This window comes from Camelina sativa, chromosome 10 (assembly GCF_030686135.1).
Source record: "Camelina sativa cultivar CO46 ecotype springtype chromosome 10, ASM3068613v1".
Taxonomy (NCBI): domain Eukaryota; kingdom Viridiplantae; phylum Streptophyta; class Magnoliopsida; order Brassicales; family Brassicaceae; genus Camelina; species Camelina sativa.
In genome coordinates this window covers 21,214,345-21,233,079 of record NC_141889.1, presented here as the reverse complement: position 1 = coordinate 21,233,079, position 18,735 = coordinate 21,214,345, and the positions used below count along the sequence as shown (strand labels likewise).

Below are 18,735 nucleotides of genomic sequence, written 5' to 3'. Positions count from 1 at the left end.
AGTGTGTTGTTTGTACAACAGTTTTGCTTCCACCAACGTCTATATTTGGTGTGTTTAAGGGTACTGTTTGAAGAGGTAATCGTTTTTTGAAAATACGAAGTGTCATACTTCGTAATTGTTGACTAAAAGATATTCTTTGAATTTTTAAAACGAGTATTAAATGTATGGGGATGTATTTTAATTGAATAAATAGTGTAAGGCCTCTATATATTTCCTCCAATTTTGGTTTCATTTAAATTTGACCTAAAGGTTTTGACGACTCATATGGCTGATGTTTCTGAGCTTAAACTAACTTTTCAGGTTCCACAGGTGAAGTTATGTTTCTTTGATGGTGATGACAATGGTGATAACGATGGTGATGCATCTATGTTCACAGCTTGGTTAAATTTGAATAGGGTCAACCCAGATGCGAGTACGCTCACATATGAGGAGATTCCAAATCGTTTTACTTGGAACAGGAAAGAGAAGCGATTTATTTCTAGGAGAAGAGGTACTCAAAAAGGGAGGCTTGGACATGTTCCTAGAAATAGAGGGGAGCTGCATTTCTTGAGAATCCTTCTAGGTGTAGTGAGAGGACCTACATGTGATGAAGATTTGAAGAAATATGAAGGTGTTGTTTACCAAACATATAAAGAAGCATGTTGGGCTCGTGGAATCATTGAATAATGTTTCTCCTTCTCTAAAAAGTGAGATTCATGCTTGTATGAGAATACAATTGTTACGTTTCCTCTTCAATACAATAATAAAATTTAATATTTTACCAGTTTCTAAATCATTTGCCAATAGTTACCACTATATATGAGACTTCGAAATGCTTTTTATGGTTAGCTTTTAGTTTTACTCCTGGTGTGTGTTTTTCCTATCCCCGTTTCTCTATTTGCCTGGGTTCTTAGTTCATGTTCTCCGCGGTTCTTTTGGCCTTTCTTTGACAAAATTTTCTAAAAAGGTCTTACCTTTGGATAATGTATGTTGTGTTCTATGTGGGACTAATTTTAAGTTTTTGTATGTTTTTTTTCATGTTGTCTTTGTTTTAAATTGTTGGAACAACTTCTATTATTGTAAAGTTGGATGTCAACTATGTTTTACGAAACAGAAACAAAAGCGACATTCGTAAAATAACAAAGGTAGCAACGAAGGTATCAATAAAGGTGGATTAAATTGAGGAAAAACTTTGAAACAAATGCTGAAATAGATGAAACAGAATATGATCTTGAAAGAGATTGGGAATTTGAAACAAATGCTGAAATAGATAAAATAGAAGATGATGTTTAAAGAGTTTGGGAATTTGAAACAAATGCTGAAATAGATGAAACATAAGATGATGTTTAAAGAGATAGGGACGTGAGTTCCCACATTCATTCTTCAATGAGAGAGTGCTAGACATCATCTTCCAGGGTAGGATTAGATTGTTGGCTACTCAGCAACTTTTTATCAGTCTCTTCAATGACCTTGTTCTTGTTCTTCATGGACGTTTGTGACTAAATTAAATTAGACAGTAGTCAAGGGCTTAAGTTTTATTTTAATGAGGAAACCATCCAAAATATAATTTCTAGACATATGTACATATTTATTTAAAATTCACCTTAGAGGGCGACGCTTCTTTGACGCTTTTGGATTAGTGGGCACTAAAGCAGATGCTTTCCCTTTGGCAGGTCCTGGGGGTGCGGGCCTCTGTAACATAATGAGACATTTAAATTGGGTCCTGAGAAGTTTTTTGGGTATCAGTGAAGAAATAAGATCATACCTTCTTGGCTGGGACTGCTGGAGGTATCTCGATGTGTGCAACAGAGAAACTCTGGTACTTTGCAGAGAAATTGTATTCTCGGACTTTGATGCAGAATACAAAGTTTCTTCCAACTATGTTTTGGATTTCTGTGGGAACTGTTAGGCCACAAGCATCATTGGGAGCTACATTCAGTAATGAAAATATAAGAATTAGGTTATTGGTACTGACAAGGACAGCATTAGTAATTGAAGTCGGCTTACATTTTTGCCAGCCAAGATAGATGCACTTGTTTTGAATAATTTCTTAGCCGGTTCATCAAAAAGTACAAAAGTTGAAGTTTGGCATTCATCGTCAACAATTACTTCTATGCGATAGCTGGGATAAGTAAAAATTGAGAAGAGTGTTATAAGATACATATAGAGGTCCAAAAACATGAGCGAAATAATGTGTTCATTACCGTAGCCGCCCAACAGCCGATACGGAGGCACATGTCCCATTACATCTTAATGTATCACCTGCTGTTTCCATTTTCTTAAAGTAAGTCGTACATGAGACGAAGAACCACCCACTACTTAAAATCAAGTCCACCACCTTCGCCTTACACTAGAACAGTTTTCCCTGGCAGTGTAATTAAATTCAAATAAACTACATTTTCGGGAAACAAAAGGAAGAAAGCATGATGGTAAGTGGGATTACCTTCCCGCTTTGTTCATCAACATAAGCAAGGATTTCAGAGATACTTTGAATCTCGGAAGGAGCAGAAATGGGTCTTGTGTTTTCAATGGTAGGGATTAGATCTTTTTGGTAATAAGGGCTGCATTTTAAAAAGGAAATGCAGTTGTTAGTTTATATGCCAAGTTTTCCATATATTGGAGTTCAACATAGGCACGCAAGATGCTACTACCTCTTACGGAATTCCTCTGTTATGTTGTTCTCTACATTCCAGAAAAATCTGCTCGACGCAGTTGCATTGAGATATAGGTCACCTTAGATATAATAACATTGGGAATAGTGAGTAAGGCCATTCACCTTAGAGGTATAGCTGGCGAATATTAGGGTGAAGGAGTATAACTCATTTTAGATTGTGAATCAAATAAATATAAGGATAGAGACGTACCACGCAAGTTCTTTGGGTTCACACCAGTGACAATTACTACAATAGGCTCTTCTTTTTGGAGCTCCACATCTTCACGGGCCTTAGATGCTTGGTTTTCCCAAACGGAGACATAAGCGGTTTCACCACTACAAAGCAGATGGGATTGAATATTGTATATTGAAACAACGTTAGGTAATGGACGAATATATAGAGAGAACATGGAAACCCACCTATCAAATACACATGTAAGAATAAGGTTCGCAGTAGTCTTAGGTGGGGCTGTGGTTTCGTCTACCTTATCGGCATTCCGAATACATGTGACTTGGGCAACAATATCTAGGGACAAATGAGTGAACGTCATATTAGCCAGTGATATACAAATGTTGAAAATATATGTATGTGGTACCTAGTAAGATCTCCCCTTTTCCAACCAAACTTAGGATGTCCTTGTAGTTTCGAGTGCAGAAATACTCTTCGGAAATAGAGTATTCAGCAGGGTCAAGAGCATCCATTGTGGTGTGGTCGTTGAAAACAACCTTGTATGCATGGTCAGTCAGACGGTAGGAATTTGGTTGCTTTCTGACATCAAAGTTAGTAATCATGAATACGCAACCCTGTTTGAGGGTAGATCTAAACTTATGAAGACGCCATGTGTGGATAGATGCTTGTATAACATTAGCCTAAAATAATGAGATTGTGTTAGAAATAGATAGTAAACAAATGGGAGACATGATATTCTTAAGTTAGAAACAATTCTAAACGCAGGGCTTTTGAAAAGTGAAAGGGTTGTTTATAAATAAATATAACGATAAAAAAGATCTAAAAACTGTACCTCTTCATCCATAAGAAGACACTCCACACTGAGGAGAAAGTTGTTACGTTTGAAATCACGGGCATCCCAGAAATGGAGTAGACGAATGACAATGGTTGGTGTGTCTTTGGACTCATCGATTTCATTCAGCTTGAGATAGGAGAAAGTAAGACTATCTGAAGTAGGATCTTTGGAAGATATTTTAAGATCAGAGAGAGGGTGGTTTGCGTTTTAGTTTTGATGAGGAATGAAATCAAATATATATGAAAAGGGTAAGGCTTTAAGTGGGGGTAGTAATTAGTAAGTTATGGTGGAATCGTAACTGAACGCACAATTAAGGGAAGGCAAAGAATCAGGGATGTAATTAGGAAATCACATCGTTTAGCCGATTTAAACATTATGTCAAGGCATATAATCAGGGTAGAATTAGCTTAAATGGGATGAAAATAGTTATGGACCCAAAATCAATAAAGAAGAGAATAAGAAGACGGTGGTTATGCCATTTAATCATTAAGGAAAGGCATAAAATCAGAGTATATTCAGGGTATAGTTAGGAGGAAAACCGAAGGACTTTAAAATGAAATAGTTGACCAACTTGTCTTGCAGTAAAAGAATAACTCTCTCCAGCGAGTCCAAGAAACCTGCACTGAAATGGGAAGAATCAACTCAATCTCCATGATCTCCTCAGGCCAATTGAGAAGACCTCGAAATGAAGTGTATACAGAAATTCCAAATGGTCAATTTATCAAACTAAATAGGATCAGAGGACAATGAAACGACTTTTAAAAAGAATCAAAAGACGAGATTAACTATCCAACCATATTAAAGAAGTAAAGTTGACATGAATCTAGGGACGTAAATTACTAAACTTTACCTGTCTAAACTTGGAATTACGGAGAGGTGAAAGTTGAGCTTCGGATTAGCGCCATTGACGGAATATGACGCACACAACCGGGAAATTTTGGTAATATAGAATTCGCACCTTAAAATAGGAAGCTAAGACTAATAATTACAAAAAGAGATTAATTGAGTTTAACGGCACCAGGGATCTGCCGGAGACAAACAGACAAGCGGAGAAGAGCGATAAATCCGACGAAGAGGACAATACTGAAATCCGAGTTCCGTCATTAAATTTTTGTGGCCATATTTGGGTTTTAGCCCATTAACAAATGCATAAGATATGTGGTGAACATGTTCTAAAAGAAAGGAGGTTTATAATGTGTGTGACCATATTTAGGTTATAGCCACTATGGAATGCCGATGATATGTGGTGAACATTTACTAAAACAAAGAAGGCTAATAACGTGCCACATGTCAGATGGAGAAAGCTTCTTAAATGGTGTAACCCTACTTTATTATATAAGATTCTAGAATCTAGATTGTTTGGATTATATTCCACTCATTTGTGGCTTTAATTTGAACACAATGAAATTTTAACAAAGATGTTTTTGGTCAAATAGCAATATTACGAACATTCTTTCTGGATAATAATATTGAGTAAATCTGGCATCTAATCTATGAACATATCTATTTCTTTAGGTCTATTTTTTTTAAAAAAAAATTGAGTTTACTTAGCATGTTCCATAGCAAATGCGAAAAATAATTTCATAAATGAATCAATATTATGATACGAAAATGAAAAAACAAAATATATATATATATATATATATACACATAATTGTGATAATTTATGTATTTTTAAAATAGATAATTTTTATTTTATCAATATTTTTATTAGATTTTCAAAATAAACTTAAAACTTCAAAAATGTTAGAGACAATCACAAATTTTCTATGAAAAATTATTTCTATCAGTATCTCCTTCTGTGCGAACTTCTTCGGATGTTGTCCCATGTGAAACTCTATACATGGATATATATCATGAAAATTAGAACAATACGTATAACTTATATATAACTGTAGAAATGTGTGGAGAAAATAATACCGTGAGTAACTATGGGGAGGGTTTGGGCCACCGCATTTGACTTTGCAACGTAAGAAGCAATTACCGTCGTGTTCGTTACAAGGCTTTGAACACTTGCGATAACAGTTAATCCAATCTTTTTTCCAATCATTTATAGTCCCGTTTGCTTCTACTGCCACCACAACAATCACCACCATCATTATAAGTACTATTGCACTCCATTTTGCCATCTCTGATCGTCTTAGAATCCTGCAAAAGTAAACTTTGTTTTGAAAAATAAAATAAGATCTAATGACTCTTCTATTATGTTTAAGAAATCAACCTCTATTTATAATACAATTTGTTTTAATTTTGAGTAGATTCGCTTACTTAATTAGTGTTTGCAGTACTTTAAATTGGTTTAGTCTATTAATTTCCCTCATATTTATGTCCAAGATTTTGTATGTTTTTGCAGAATTAAATTTTATAAATATGAACAGATGTATATTGTTGTAAATGTGGATCCAACCCTTCGTTTTTTTTGGGGGGCAATATATGGATCTATCCCTTGAAGAGTAAATCAAATCTCATGCCAATAAGAAAAAGTACACCAAACTTTAGAGGACATTAATTGATGAATTTCATATGCTTAGTTTTTATTTGTTGGTTAAAAACATTAATAAATTTTTACACTTTGTGAAATGAAAACACTTTGTTTAATTAACCCTTTTCACTAGGGGTGGGCAAAAAAACCGAAAACCGAAAAACCGAAATAAATGGTTTGGTTTGGTTATGGTTAAATCTAAAAATCCGTTTGGTTTTCATTTTAATTAACCATTTGGTTTAGGTTTGGTCCGGTTAAAAACCGTAAAACCGAATAGTTTTTTTGGTTTTTTATAAAAATTTAGGATAATTAGATATAATTACTAATCAATAATATTTTTTCATTATTGAGCTTTAATTATTGATCTCCTATTAATCTATAAAATTACAAAACCTTAACCTAAGTCTCTATTCCCTAACCTATATATATTCATAATTACTTTTATGTTTAGTTTTAGTTATGTATCAACTATTTATTTTTTAAAAGCATGAAATAACCGTTAAAAACCAGAACCAAACCGAAACCGAACCAAACTGTGATACATATGGTTTTTATATGATTTCATTTCTGATGAAACCGAAAAAACCGTAAACCGAAAAAACCGTAAACCGAAAAAATCGAACCGTAACCAAACTGAATTACATATGGTTTCTTTATGGTTCCATTTTTATAAAACCAAAAAAACTGTAAACCAAAAAAACCGAACCAAAACCAAACCGAAAAACCGAACGCCCACCCCTACTTTTCACTTTTATTTTCTTTTTACTTTATAATGATATATTGAATAGTAACCTATATTAACAAAACTAAAAAGAAGAAAAAGAGATGAAAGTATAATTGGTTCTAGCCTTCTAGGATATGTTAAAAGAAAACAAATCCCAGTGGTTCACTTTCGTTGGCTACTTTAATTGTGATAAAAATAGATCGTGACATAGATACCACGAAACATAAGTATTTTATTTCATTAGGAGGGAAAAAAAAACAAATACAGAGAAAAAAAATAAATAAAAATAATGATGAAAAAATTGAAGAGTAAGCGAAAACTAAAAATTGTTCCCGAAATGACGCACGTCCACATCTGTTGAAAAAAAGATACATCAGTCATGGATCTATTGTCTTTCTCTCTATCGATGATATTATCGTTTACGTGAAAAATCTTGATATGAAAGATTAGTTTGCATGGTTAGGCATTTCCCCATCAATGACGTCCAGAGTGTCCTGCCTGCCCATTTTGGGTTCTGGCCGGGTAACTCAACCACTCCCGGAGAAGTCACCAGTCGTGTTTTCTCCCCCAAACTTCCGGTGGTTTGCCGGAAACTTCATAGTAAGCAGCCGTTTGGAATGTTCAAAGGCGAAAATGGCATGAACTACGCATTTTCGACCTTTTTGATTGAAGCAATCATCATCATTTTCTTCATCAAATTCGTTAGCTTCCTCCTTCGACCTTTTCGTCAACCTCGTATAGTCAGTGAGATCATTGTTCGTCACCCATATCTCTTATATTTGCATTTTTTTTATAGTTGAGAAAATCCATTTTGGAGCTAATATTAAAAAAATGGTTTTATGTGTTTGAAGGGTGGAATGATGATAGGACCGTCCTTGTTTGGAGGAAGCAGAAATTTCAATTACTATCTATTCCCACCGATCGCAAACTACATATGCGCAAACATAGGACTATTGGGATTCTTTTACTTCCTCTTCCTCACGGCCGCCAAGACAGACGTCACATCCATTGGGAAGGCACCAAGAAAGCACAAGTACATTGCTGCCATCGGCATTGTCGTGCCCATTATCTGCGTGGGAGCCGCGGGGATGGCCCTGCGAGACCAAATGGATGAAAGCTTGAAGAAGCCTTCGTCCATTGGAGGGATCGTTTTCGCCTTGGCTTTCACCTCTTTCCCTGTTATTTACACCGTTTTGAGAGACATGAACCTTCTCAACTCCGAGGTGGGCAAGTTTGCCATGTCGGTGGCTCTCCTTGGAGACATGGCAGGGGTTTACGTGATTGTTTTTTTTGAAGCCATGACGCATGCTGACGTTGGAGGAGCTTATTCTGTAGTCTGGTTTCTAATATCGGTGATTATCTTCGCCACTTTTATGCTTCTGGTTGTAAGACGAGCCTTTGATTGGATTATCTCCCAAACGCCTGAAGGAACACTTGTGAACCAAAACTACATCGTTATGATTCTCATGGGTGTCCTTGTCTCTTGTTTCCTCACTGACATGTTCGGTCTTGCTATAGCCGTGGGACCAATTTGGCTAGGATTGCTTGTCCCTCATGGTCCACCGTTGAGTTCGACGTTGGCTGTTCGGAGCGAGACCTTTATCTATGAGTTTTTGATGCCTTTCTCTTTTGCTTTGGTGGGACAAGGCACTAATGTCCACTTCATTAGAGATGAGATATGGCCTGACCAGCTCGCTCCTCTCGTCTACATGACCGTTGTCGCCTTCATAACCAAGTTTCTCTCTACCGCTGCCACTGCTCTCTTCTTCAAAGTCCCTGCTAGGGACAGTATCACGCTTGGTTTGATGATGAATTTGAGAGGCCAGATGGATATCTTGGTCTACTTGCATTGGATCGATAAACGTATTGTGGGCTTTCCCGGTTTCACTATCATGGTTTTGCATGCGGTTGTTGTTACGGCTGTAATGACGCCACTCATCAGCTTTCTCTACGATCCCAATCGGCCTTACAGAAGCAGCAAACACCGCACCATCCAGCATACTCCTCACAACACCGAGATGGGACTCGTTCTTGCAGTGTCCGACCATGAAACCTTGTCCGGCTTGATCACCTTCCTCGACTTCGCCTATCCCACTAAAAATAGTCCCTTGTCTATATTGGCAGTCCAGCTGGTGGAACTAACAGGGAGAGCCACGCCGTTATTTATTGACCACGAGCGGGGAAAGGAGGAGGAAGAAGAATACGAGGAGGAAGAGGAAGAGAAAGAGCGTACGCAAAGTGGAAGAGTAGACCAAGTGCAGAGCGCCTTTAAGTTATACCAAGAGAAAAGAGATGAGTGCGTGACGCTACGTGCCTACACCGCTCATGCTCCAAAGCGTCTCATGTACCAAGACATTTGCGAGCTGGCCTTGGCCAAGAAAACCGCTTTCATTCTCTTACCTTATCAAAAAGAGCGTCTTGAAGACGCAGCCCCTACGGAGCTACGTGACTCCGGCATGTTATCCGTAAACGTAGACGTTTTATCACACACACCATGCTCAGTCTGTATCTATTACGACAAGGGACGGCTTAAAAACGCCGTGGTTCGGTTATCCATGGACCTACAACACTCAACAAACTCAAGCCGTTTTAAGCAAGAAACGTACCGTTTCGTGGTTCTGTTTTTAGGAGGAGCTGATAACAGAGAAGCTCTACATCTTGCGGATAGAATGTCGACGAACCCGGACGTAACCTTGACGGTGATCCGATTTTTGTCGTACAACCACGAAGGAGAGGACGAGAGAGAGAAGAAGCTAGACGATGGGGTAGTGACATGGTTTTGGGTCAAGAACGAAAGCAACGAGAGGGTCAGTTACAAGGAGGTTGTAGTCAAGAACGGTGCTGAGACAGTGGCTGCGATCCAGGCAATGAACGTTAACGACTACGATCTATGGATAACCGGGAGAAGAGAAGGGATCAACCCAAAGATTCTAGAAGGGCTAGACACGTGGAGTGAAGACCACCAGCTTGGAGTCATTGGAGACACCGTGGCTGGGAGCGTCTTTGCCTCAGAAGGGTCAGTTTTGGTGGTGCAGCAACAAGTGAGGAACCAAAAAGGTGGTGATGGTTTCTTGAACGGCAAGTTTGATTACAAGAGTTTAGTTTCTCCTTGGTCTCATCATCACTCTCATTAATTAGGTTATTAATTTTTTTGAGGGTTCTTTGTGAATCCAAAACCAATTAATTAGGTTTCTTTAAATTACATTAAATCTGTGTTGTATTGTACTGTATATTCTTGTATCATTGAGATTGTTTTGTTTTTGTAGTTGTAAACTTGTATAATACGACCTAATAATAAAAATTCCAGTATAGAGAAGCAGGCTTTGCACTTTTATTTCGGGCTTTGGAATTTGTTAAAACATAAGGCCCAATGGGCCGATCTGACTATTTTCTAAGAAAATATAACCTAAAAAGAGAGACACCGCCGAATACAACTCTACCGCCGCTGCGCTTCCATCGTCGCCGGAGAACTGATAATTTTTCCGAAATGGAGGAAGAGACGACGAATCGTCGAGTGTCAAATCGGACTCGTAAGGTTGCTACGAAGATGGCGGCAGCTCTTACAAGCAATGACAATCGAACTCAGGTGAGATAAAATCACTTTTTTTTTTTTTTTTTTTTGTTTGGGTTTAGGAAAAAGAAAAATTGAATCATCTTTGTAAAATGGTTGATTGTGTAGGCTGCTATAGCTCGCCTAGAGGCTTTAGAGAACGACAATGGTGCTATTGAAGTGGTAGATGTGAACGATGATGAAGAAGCTTCTCTTGATGAAGACGATGATCTTGGTTAGTAGTTTCACATCTGAAGATATCTCTCTGTGTGAATCTGTAGTTAGTAGTTTAATCTTTGTTTTGTTGGGTTGGTAGGTTACGTACAGAAGAAGCAACACAAAGGATCAAAGCGTAAAACTCGACAAGCTAAAGCTTTAGAAGCTCGTAGAGCTCCTAAATCTTTCCTTGAGCTCTTGCAGGAGGTAACTAAACTAATCACTTTTTTGTTGTTAGTTTTGTAGTTAAGTCATTAGAGTTGTGGTTCTAAGAATCATCTGTTTTAGGCAAATTTGGAATCTTTACCGGCGCATGTGCCGAATTACTTGAAAGCAGCCGTTGGACCTCCGAGCTCGTCTTCTCGTCGCCATTTCTGCTCGGTTTGTGGTTATATTGCTGGATACAATTGTTGTTTATGTGGGATGAGGTTTTGTTCCATTCGTTGCCAAAACATTCACAAGGATACTCGTTGTCAGAAATTTGTTGCATAGGAAAGAGTAAAGATCAATGTAACATATGTTTCGAAATGTATTTGAAACGTCGATCAATCAATATCCTTGTTCTCTCTTAAAGTGGAAATAGCAAAGAGAAGCAGCGTTCTTTCTCTAAAGTGTTGATATGATAAAATATCAAACATGGGACAATTGCTGCTTGAGTGTTTCCGGTAGCTTTCCCTTAGATTTACAGTTCTGAAGAAAATCATGTAGGGCTCTGTTGCACCATGACTGTTTTACGTGCTGTATCCACGATTTCATTGCCTCAATAATGTGATTTCTAACCTCCGATTTCTTCGCTGGATGCAATGAAACTCTCTAGAACCTGTGCCGGTCCTCCTGTTTCGTCTTCATTTTTCTTTAGAGTTGACAGAAACAAGACTTTGTGGAGCAAAGAAGGGTTGCATTGGAGAAATGCTTGCGCAGGCTATGTTCACACTCTGCTCTCAAGAACAATGATGAGTTGAAAGTGTTTCTTCAGGTGCAAGGGAATTTGCCGCTACCAATGAGCACTGATGTGGCCTCTAGGATGTTGGATATTGTGGCTGTTTGGTGACAGCGGAGCCTCCGCCGGTCTAGTGCATGAGGTGATTCAACCTGCAAGAGGAGGTAGGGATTCAAGGAGCTGAGGCAGTCAGTTTTTTTAATGACTGGGATGAATCAAAACCACCCGTTGTTGAAGAAGATGAAGAATTTTTGGAAAAGAAGGAGAAGATGCATAATCTTGAGCTTTAAATTATCAATGCCTCAACGGGTAAGGTAACATTTCATTCTTGTTAGTTGAAATATGCATCATTCTGTCAGTATGTAGTATCCCGCTTGGAACAAACCTTCTGTGGATTCTTTTTGTTGGCAGAATCCCTTGTGAAGGCACATCAAGACATGGGGGAAACCATGGGTGAACTGGGATTAGCATTATTATGCAGCACATTACCATTAGAAGGTAAACCCCTTCCTTATTGCCCTACCAAAATTTGTCCGCGTAGAATGAGTGAAGAATGATAAGGAGATTGTTAAGGTTGAGCACAAAAGTATGTGATTCCATTCTTATTTCAATAGTGTAGAAGAAACCAGCCAATACGATAGAGAGAAGACAAACACATAAAAGAGGAGTGAATGATGTCCATTTTTTGGCATATAACGAAATTACCAATTCCATGTTTGGCACATGATCACATTTCGTAATAATGTGTGCTAAAAAGTGAAAATAATGTGGAGAATTTGAGATGCTTAATCATACACGTATTGGTATTCCATCACAAATTATCTTTCAAATGCATATACAAGCAATAATACAAAGAAAATGTAAACAGTGAAAACAAATTAAAACGAAAGCAAAAAGTACATATATCAAGTTATAGTAAAACTTTAATAAACAATTACACACTAAAATTCTATGATATAAACCTCTAACATTTTTTTTTTTTTAAGTTCTTACATTTGAAAACAAAGATATAAATCTTAGTAGCAAAAAAAAAAATATATAGGATAAAACAAATGTAATCCCCTAATTCTTATTATTTTTTTATTTTTTAAAAGAATAAGAAAATTAAACAGAAACGGATAGGAAAGTGGGAGAAGAGGATGGCAAAAAAAAAAAATGTATCTCTAGCAAACGAAGTGGTATTTCGTTTTCTGTTTCACATTTTTATTTTTTTAAATTGAAAAAGTGCCGTTTTATGTAAATTAGTGAAACAAGAAAAAATAAAAACTCTTCAAATTCTAGCTTAGACCTTTCGACTTCTTCTTCCTTATATAGACCGAGTAAAATAGTACAATGATTCTCCACACTTGTCGTTGTGGTCTCTCTTTACATTTGTTGATTCTCTATTACATCACTCTTCTTGCAACTTCACTTCCTACCTATCACTCTATCTACTTGCCTTGTAAGACGAATCACATCTTTAAAGAGCTATTAACATCACTTGGCTTTTCACTCTTTTTGTTTTTATATACCAATCTTTGGCTTGTTCTTTGTCATATAATATCGCAGGAAAGTAAGTAAGTAAACGTGGAACGATCATGGAAAGAAAGGAGAAAACAAGTCTACTTGATAGGATCTTTTCTTGGTCTATCAAAGATATTCTAAACAAAGATCTCCACAAGCAAAAGGTTTAATTATCTTTTAATAAGCCTTCCTTTGTTGACATGTTTTGATACTCATACCTATAATAATCAATGGTCTATTCTTGTAACAGGTAAAGACTATACCAGACAAGTTTAGTTCCGTTCATGAGTACTTTAAGTGTTTTGTTCCTCATCTACTTGAGGAAACACGAACCGAGTTGTTCTCAAGCTTCAAATCGTTGTCGAAAGCTCCTCTGTTTGAAATAAGTTCCTTGTTGGAGACAAGGAAAAAGGAATCAAGTAGAAGTTCATTAAACAAGTTGTTCTATGACATAACAATTAAGGATGCAGTGAGCAATAGTGGAAAGTATCAGCCAAAATGTGGAGATCTTATTGCTCTGACAAAGGAAAGGCCTAGACGAATCGATGACTTGAATCCTTTACTTCTTGCCTCTATTTCTGTTGATAATTATCCAAATATCTCTGTCATTTTGTCAAGATTAATATCCCCTGATGAGAAAAGTTCACTCGGTTTCGGTGTTTCTCTCATGAATCCAACTACAAACAATCGTATATGGAATGCTTTGCACCATGAAGCTCCCAACTTTGATATCATCCAGAGTGTTCTTCAGCCAACTTCTTTGGTATGTATATACGTAATGGTCTTAATTCTTTTGATGTGGATTCATATCAAAATTATACAAATTTTTCCTCTTTAAATTTTAGTTCTGTTCCTCCAATTTAATTACTTAATTAAGATGATGGATCCACTATAAAGATTTCTTTTTGTCTTTTGTCTTCTGTCTTTTGAGTAAGTGTAGATTTCTTGTATTTCAGGGTATGGAGCAAACTGTTTCTTCTAGAACGTGGGGACAAAATGTTTTGGATATAATCTGTTCAGCGAAATTGAACTCTTCACAAGAGGCTGCAATATTGAGCTGCCTTGAGACAAATCACAAGAAGAGTGTGAATCTAATATGGGGACCTCCTGGTACAGGTAAAACAAAGACGGTTGCTACTCTTCTCCTTGTACTTCTCAATCTAAGGTGGAAAACAGTTGTGTGTGCTCCAACAAACACAGCTATTGTAGAAGTAACATCGAGGCTATTGGCTTTATCGAAGAAATCTTCAGAACACGCAACATATGGGTTGGGGAATATTGTTTTAGCTGGAAGCCACAAAAGATTGGGTATTAATAATAATGATCATCTCCGCATAGTCTTTCTTGATCATCGCATCAGTAAACTTCGTAAACTGTTTTCACCATCTTTTGGGTGGAAGCAGCGTTTGAAGTCAATCATTGGTTTTCTTGAGAACACGGAATCTAAGTACGACAAATATGTCCGTACATTAAAGGATGTTGGAGGGAAGAAGAAAAAAGCTGAAGAGATGAAGAAGAAGAATCAACAAGTTGTAAACATTCCAACATTTGTAGAGTTTGTAAAGAAGAACTTCAATGGACTAAGTGAAAAGATGGAGACAAATATGGTTGATTTGTACACACATATTCCCAATTCTTTCATTTCATCTGAAGATGTGGAGAAAATGATCGCAGCCCGTCAAGCTCTTCAGCGTGTCAGGTATCTCTTGCAGGAGAATTCTTTGAGAGTTGAATCTAAGAAAGGTAGTTTCAAAAGACTTATCCGTGTTGATTGCTGCCTTCAGGCTCTACTTTTGCTTCCCAAAAGTTTTGATAAGTTTCCAAATATTCTGAAGAGCGACGATATAAGGAACTTTTGTCTGCAAAAAGCAGACATAATCATCTGTACAGCATCAGGTGCTGCAGAAATGAATGCAGAAAAGACAGGAAATGTAAAATTTGCTGTAATTGACGAGGCGGCTCAGCTTAAAGAGTGTGACTCAGTTGCTGCACTGCAACTTCAGGGACTGCGCCACGCCATTCTAATAGGAGATGAGTTTCAGTTGCCTGCAATGGTTCACAGTAATGAATGCGAAAAGGCGAAGTTCGGAAGAAGCTTGTTCGAGAGGTTGGTTTTACTCGGTCACAACAAGCATTTGCTTGATATTCAATACCGAATGCATCCTTCTATTAGTCGTTTCCCCAATAAGGAGTTCTATGGTGGGAGAATTAAAGATGCTTCCATTGTTCAAGAAAGCATTCTTCAAGGAAACATGTTTGGTTCATTCTCTTTTATCAATGTTGGACGTGGAAAAGAAGAGTCAGGTGATGGACATAGTCCCAAAAACATGACTGAAGTTGCTGTGATTTCTGAAATTATATCCAGTCTTTTCAAAGGTATATAATCTTTATTGCTTTTGAAGTATTTATTAATCTCGCATTCTTTTTAATTAGTTTTGCTTAATTCTGAAACAGTTTCAAGTGAAAGAAAGATAAAGATGAGTGTTGGATTAATTACACCTTATAAAGGACAAGTCAGAGCAATCCAGGAGAGAATCAGAGATAAGTACAGTTCCTTATCAGGTGAGCTTTTCACTTTGAATGTTCGGTCGGTAGATGGGTTTCAAGGTGGTGAAGAAGATGTTATCATCATCTCCACCGTTAGAAGTAACAGTAACGGGAAGATTGGATTTCTCAGTAACCGTCAAAGAGCCAACGTGGCACTGACTCGAGCAAGGCACTGTTTATGGGTGATCGGAAATGAGACAACACTGGCTCGGAGTGGTTCGATTTGGGCAAAACTGAGAAGGGACTCGAAGAGGCGCAAATGCTTCTATGATGCTATAGATGATAAAGGGTTGAGAGGTGCCATGAATGATGCTTTGCTCTGGACCAAAAAGAAAGGGAGAAGATGAATTCTATGTCATTCTTTAGTGAAGTCCTCTGTTTGCATTCATTACAAGAAATGTGGTTAGTTTAGGAGATCTTTCAGGTAAAGTTGGAGTTGCAGCTTGTCTTTCTGAACCTTCATCTTTGAAGATATGAATGTGATATTACTAGATCCAGTGTTTGGCTTCCATTATGTTTGAGAAAGCATCATTGCAATTTGTGAAACGAATCACCTTTTTGGTTGAATCTAAGTTTTTTCAGACATCCTTCTTGCCTTTTTTGTTCAATGTTAATCCATTTATGGCATCAAGAATGAATGTCTCACATTTGTAAAAGCTTGGTAACATTTGTGATCAATGATATATTGTTCTTCACTTTTAACCCTCTAGATAACACTGACAAATCCACTTGTGTAAACCCCTAGTTTGTTTTATAAGACCATCTCCACTGGTAGTTACTCTCATGATTCTCTTGCAATTGGGCCCCAAAATGTGAATTTAAAAACTATATTTCGGTCCATTTAGCTGAGTATCGATTCTTTGGAAAGCATTTGGAGCAACCTATGAGAAACGATACGTGGCTTAATGGGATTGGATGATACATAAATATAAAAGCTATTTTTTTTTTTATTTCCCCATTTTCTTCTTCCTTTGTTTTCCGACAATCTCTCTCTCTTCTCTGTCGAGACAAACGGCGACTCAAAGGCGATTACTATGGAAACCAAATAATCAGTGGATTCACCTTAAACCATCAGATTTTTCCAGATAAAACTGAAGGGTTTTTGGTTGAGGAAGGCGATGGCCACTCGAATCGGCTTAAACCGGAAGATTTGACGCTTCGGTGACGATCAACCTCCTTCTGCGACAACGGCGGCGGCTTAGTCTTCTGATAGTGTAAAGCAGACGGCGAGATCGACTGAGAGACGAATCGAACAGAGAAGGTTTGTCTTCTCATCTCTTACTTATTGCATGTTGTTAATGTTAGGGTTTAAGATTAATTTCGATTTGATTGTGAGAGTGGTTAATGTTTGATGTTCAATTGGTTTTGATTTTTGTTTGGAGGGTTGACTGGTTTCGGCTAACTCTTAGATATATTCTCTTGGCTAATCTTGGTATTGTGATATTCAGAATCTTTGATATGTTCTTGCTGATTTAGGTGTTGTGATGTTTTGTTCTTCATCAGAGTTTACTCGTAGGAACTCTTTTGGTGGAGAAGACAAAGAGAACGAGACCAAAGCTGTTACATCAAAATCTTCTTGTTTGATAAGGAACCGTCTCTTCATCTTCTAGCTTCCTTGAAATTAGGTTTTTTACTCTAGCTCTGTTCTGATTCGTCTTCTATTGTTGTGTGAAGAAGTATTTTGGAGCAATCGAGATTGATAGAGAAGATGGAAGAACACCGAATCAGCTGAGACCACTTGCTTGTTCCCGTAACATCCTTCATCATCGTCATGGTTCTGCTAGCTGGTCGCAAGGTACTTGTTGTTTCTTATTTGTTTGATAACATATATCAGCTTTCTCAATATCTCTCAGATGAGTACTTTTTGAATGGGATTGATGGAACTTTCTAATGGTTATGCTTCTCGTTTTTTGTTTCAGGAGATACAAAAGTACTAGCTGCAGTTTATGGACCTACAGCAGGAACAATGAAGAACGAAAATGCTGAGAAGGCTTGTTTTGAAGTCATATGGTGTAATAAAACCGGGCAGATTGGTAAGTCGTAAATGCAGTTTTAGTTCAATCATGTCTTGCTGTGGCTTTGTTGCTTGAGTATGTGGTACAAGTGATTCTAGGTTTTTTAGATTTTGATTGACTTTTACATAATCATGTCTTAGGTGTAACTGTTATGGTGTGATATCATGTAACTGTTAGGGCGTGATAATGATGTAACTGTTATGGTGTGATAATGATGTAACTGTTATGGTGTGATAATCATGTAACTGTTATGGTGTCAACATTGAGCTCTACATGATTCTGTAACGACTCTCACATTGCTCACTCTTTGTGCAGGTTAGACTTATTCTTCTTATTTGTCAACACTGAGCTCTACATGATTCTGTAACGACTCTCACATTCTCAGGTTTCGTTCATGGCTTTGCCTAAAACCATCTCACATGGTGATGTTAATCGTGTTGAGGACATCATCAACTTGACATTGGGAGTGGATTCTATTACTTAAGAAGGTATGCTCCTTTCATGTCCCGTATCAACTTGACATTGGGAGTGGATTCTCTTACTTGAAAAAACCGGGCACATTGGGAGTGGATTCTTTTAGATTTTTCCATCGATTTTGTTGGTTTTTTTAATCAAAAGAAATTGATATTTGATTTGAATCTCAGAAGAAAAAAGATTTATTTGAAAAGATTTATTTAAATTGATATTTGATTTGAACCCAAAATGATTGAAATTGAAATTAATCTTGACTTTAAATCCACCTTTTGGAATACTTTTTTTGAAGCCAAAGATTTTCTGAAAAAGCAAAACAAGTGTCTATTCAAAGAGATATACTGAAAAGTATATCTTCTTTGTACTAATAAACACTCTTTAACTTTAAACAAACCTTGACCTCAATATAAACCTTCTATGTTAAACACTAACCTACACCATTACCCTTTTCTCTACAACACAATCAATGGATTCTACTAAGCCTTTAGGTTTTCAACCGCCTCATTTCATGGATCTTTTGAATTCTCAAAAAAACTCAAACGTTTCTGATAATTCTGCACAAACCTCTCAGCCTGTCCAGTTTAGATCTCCATTCTCTTCTCAGCCTATCCAATTTAGCTCTCCATTCTC

General features: G+C 37.2%; 5 protein-coding genes across 5 annotated transcripts; 3 read left to right on the top strand and 2 right to left on the bottom strand.

The window, feature by feature from the left end:
* Positions 1-1,578: 1,578 nt before the first annotated feature.
* Positions 1,579-3,424, bottom strand: LOC147936321 (uncharacterized). Its single transcript, XM_087468684.1, has 9 exons — positions 3,229-3,424; positions 3,053-3,158; positions 2,844-2,968; positions 2,631-2,712; positions 2,423-2,540; positions 2,184-2,329; positions 1,995-2,101; positions 1,745-1,908; positions 1,579-1,671 (listed from the first exon to the last, which is right to left on the bottom strand). The coding sequence occupies exons 1-9, from the start codon at positions 3,422-3,424 to the stop codon at positions 1,579-1,581; spliced, it is 1,137 nt and encodes a 378-aa protein (XP_087324810.1).
* Positions 3,425-5,328: 1,904 nt separating this feature from the next.
* On the bottom strand, positions 5,329-5,862 carry LOC109126977 (uncharacterized). Its single transcript, XM_019230998.2, has 2 exons — positions 5,578-5,862; positions 5,329-5,494 (listed from the first exon to the last, which is right to left on the bottom strand). Exons 1-2 carry the CDS (start codon positions 5,784-5,786, stop codon positions 5,425-5,427), a joined length of 279 nt encoding a protein of 92 aa, XP_019086543.1. The 5' UTR covers positions 5,787-5,862; the 3' UTR covers positions 5,329-5,424.
* A 1,260-nt stretch (positions 5,863-7,122) lies between these two features.
* LOC104720510 (cation/H(+) antiporter 24) lies at positions 7,123-10,179 on the top strand. Its single transcript, XM_010438401.2, has 2 exons — positions 7,123-7,618; positions 7,715-10,179. The coding sequence occupies exons 1-2, from the start codon at positions 7,319-7,321 to the stop codon at positions 9,995-9,997; spliced, it is 2,583 nt and encodes an 860-aa protein (XP_010436703.2). The 5' UTR covers positions 7,123-7,318; the 3' UTR covers positions 9,998-10,179.
* Positions 10,180-10,231: 52 nt separating this feature from the next.
* Positions 10,232-11,202, top strand: LOC104719334 (SWR1 complex subunit 6-like). The gene is made up of 4 exons (XM_010437244.3): positions 10,232-10,449; positions 10,543-10,648; positions 10,730-10,836; positions 10,918-11,202. The coding sequence occupies exons 1-4, from the start codon at positions 10,234-10,236 to the stop codon at positions 11,119-11,121; spliced, it is 633 nt and encodes a 210-aa protein (XP_010435546.2). The 5' UTR covers positions 10,232-10,233; the 3' UTR covers positions 11,122-11,202.
* Positions 11,203-11,762: 560 nt separating this feature from the next.
* On the top strand, positions 11,763-16,320 carry LOC104719335 (helicase sen1). The gene is made up of 6 exons (XM_010437245.3): positions 11,763-11,883; positions 11,981-12,067; positions 13,118-13,236; positions 13,323-13,835; positions 14,029-15,448; positions 15,527-16,320. Exons 3-6 carry the CDS (start codon positions 13,147-13,149, stop codon positions 15,964-15,966), a joined length of 2,463 nt encoding a protein of 820 aa, XP_010435547.1. The 5' UTR covers positions 11,763-11,883; positions 11,981-12,067; positions 13,118-13,146; the 3' UTR covers positions 15,967-16,320.
* Positions 16,321-18,735: the final 2,415 nt, after the last annotated feature.

What these genes read in the sequence shown, in the direction of transcription:
- LOC147936321 (XM_087468684.1), bottom strand. Translation starts at nt 3,424, where the DNA reads ATGATTACTAACTTTGATGTCAGAAAGCAACCAAATTCCTACCGTCTG. An exon ending in GAACCCAAAGAACTTGCGTG is followed by an intron (nt 2,713 to 2,843) that starts GTACGTCTCTAT and finishes ATTATATCTAAG; the next exon opens with GTGACCTATATCTCAATGCA. An exon ending in TCGGCTGTTGGGCGGCTACG is followed by an intron (nt 2,102 to 2,183) that starts GTAATGAACACA and finishes TACTTATCCCAG; the next exon opens with CTATCGCATAGAAGTAATTG.
- LOC109126977 (XM_019230998.2), bottom strand. Translation starts at nt 5,786, where the DNA reads ATGGCAAAATGGAGTGCAATAGTACTTATAATGATGGTGGTGATTGTT. An exon ending in CCTCCCCATAGTTACTCACG is followed by an intron (nt 5,495 to 5,577) that starts GTATTATTTTCT and finishes ATCCATGTATAG; the next exon opens with AGTTTCACATGGGACAACAT.
- LOC104720510 (XM_010438401.2), top strand. Translation starts at nt 7,319, where the DNA reads ATGGTTAGGCATTTCCCCATCAATGACGTCCAGAGTGTCCTGCCTGCC. An exon ending in GTATAGTCAGTGAGATCATT is followed by an intron (nt 7,619 to 7,714) that starts GTTCGTCACCCA and finishes ATGTGTTTGAAG; the next exon opens with GGTGGAATGATGATAGGACC.
- LOC104719334 (XM_010437244.3), top strand. Translation starts at nt 10,234, where the DNA reads ATGGGCCGATCTGACTATTTTCTAAGAAAATATAACCTAAAAAGAGAG. An exon ending in GCAATGACAATCGAACTCAG is followed by an intron (nt 10,450 to 10,542) that starts GTGAGATAAAAT and finishes TTGATTGTGTAG; the next exon opens with GCTGCTATAGCTCGCCTAGA. An exon ending in TGATGAAGACGATGATCTTG is followed by an intron (nt 10,649 to 10,729) that starts GTTAGTAGTTTC and finishes TTGGGTTGGTAG; the next exon opens with GTTACGTACAGAAGAAGCAA.
- LOC104719335 (XM_010437245.3), top strand. Translation starts at nt 13,147, where the DNA reads ATGGAAAGAAAGGAGAAAACAAGTCTACTTGATAGGATCTTTTCTTGG. An exon ending in AAGATCTCCACAAGCAAAAG is followed by an intron (nt 13,237 to 13,322) that starts GTTTAATTATCT and finishes TTCTTGTAACAG; the next exon opens with GTAAAGACTATACCAGACAA. An exon ending in TATATCCAGTCTTTTCAAAG is followed by an intron (nt 15,449 to 15,526) that starts GTATATAATCTT and finishes ATTCTGAAACAG; the next exon opens with TTTCAAGTGAAAGAAAGATA.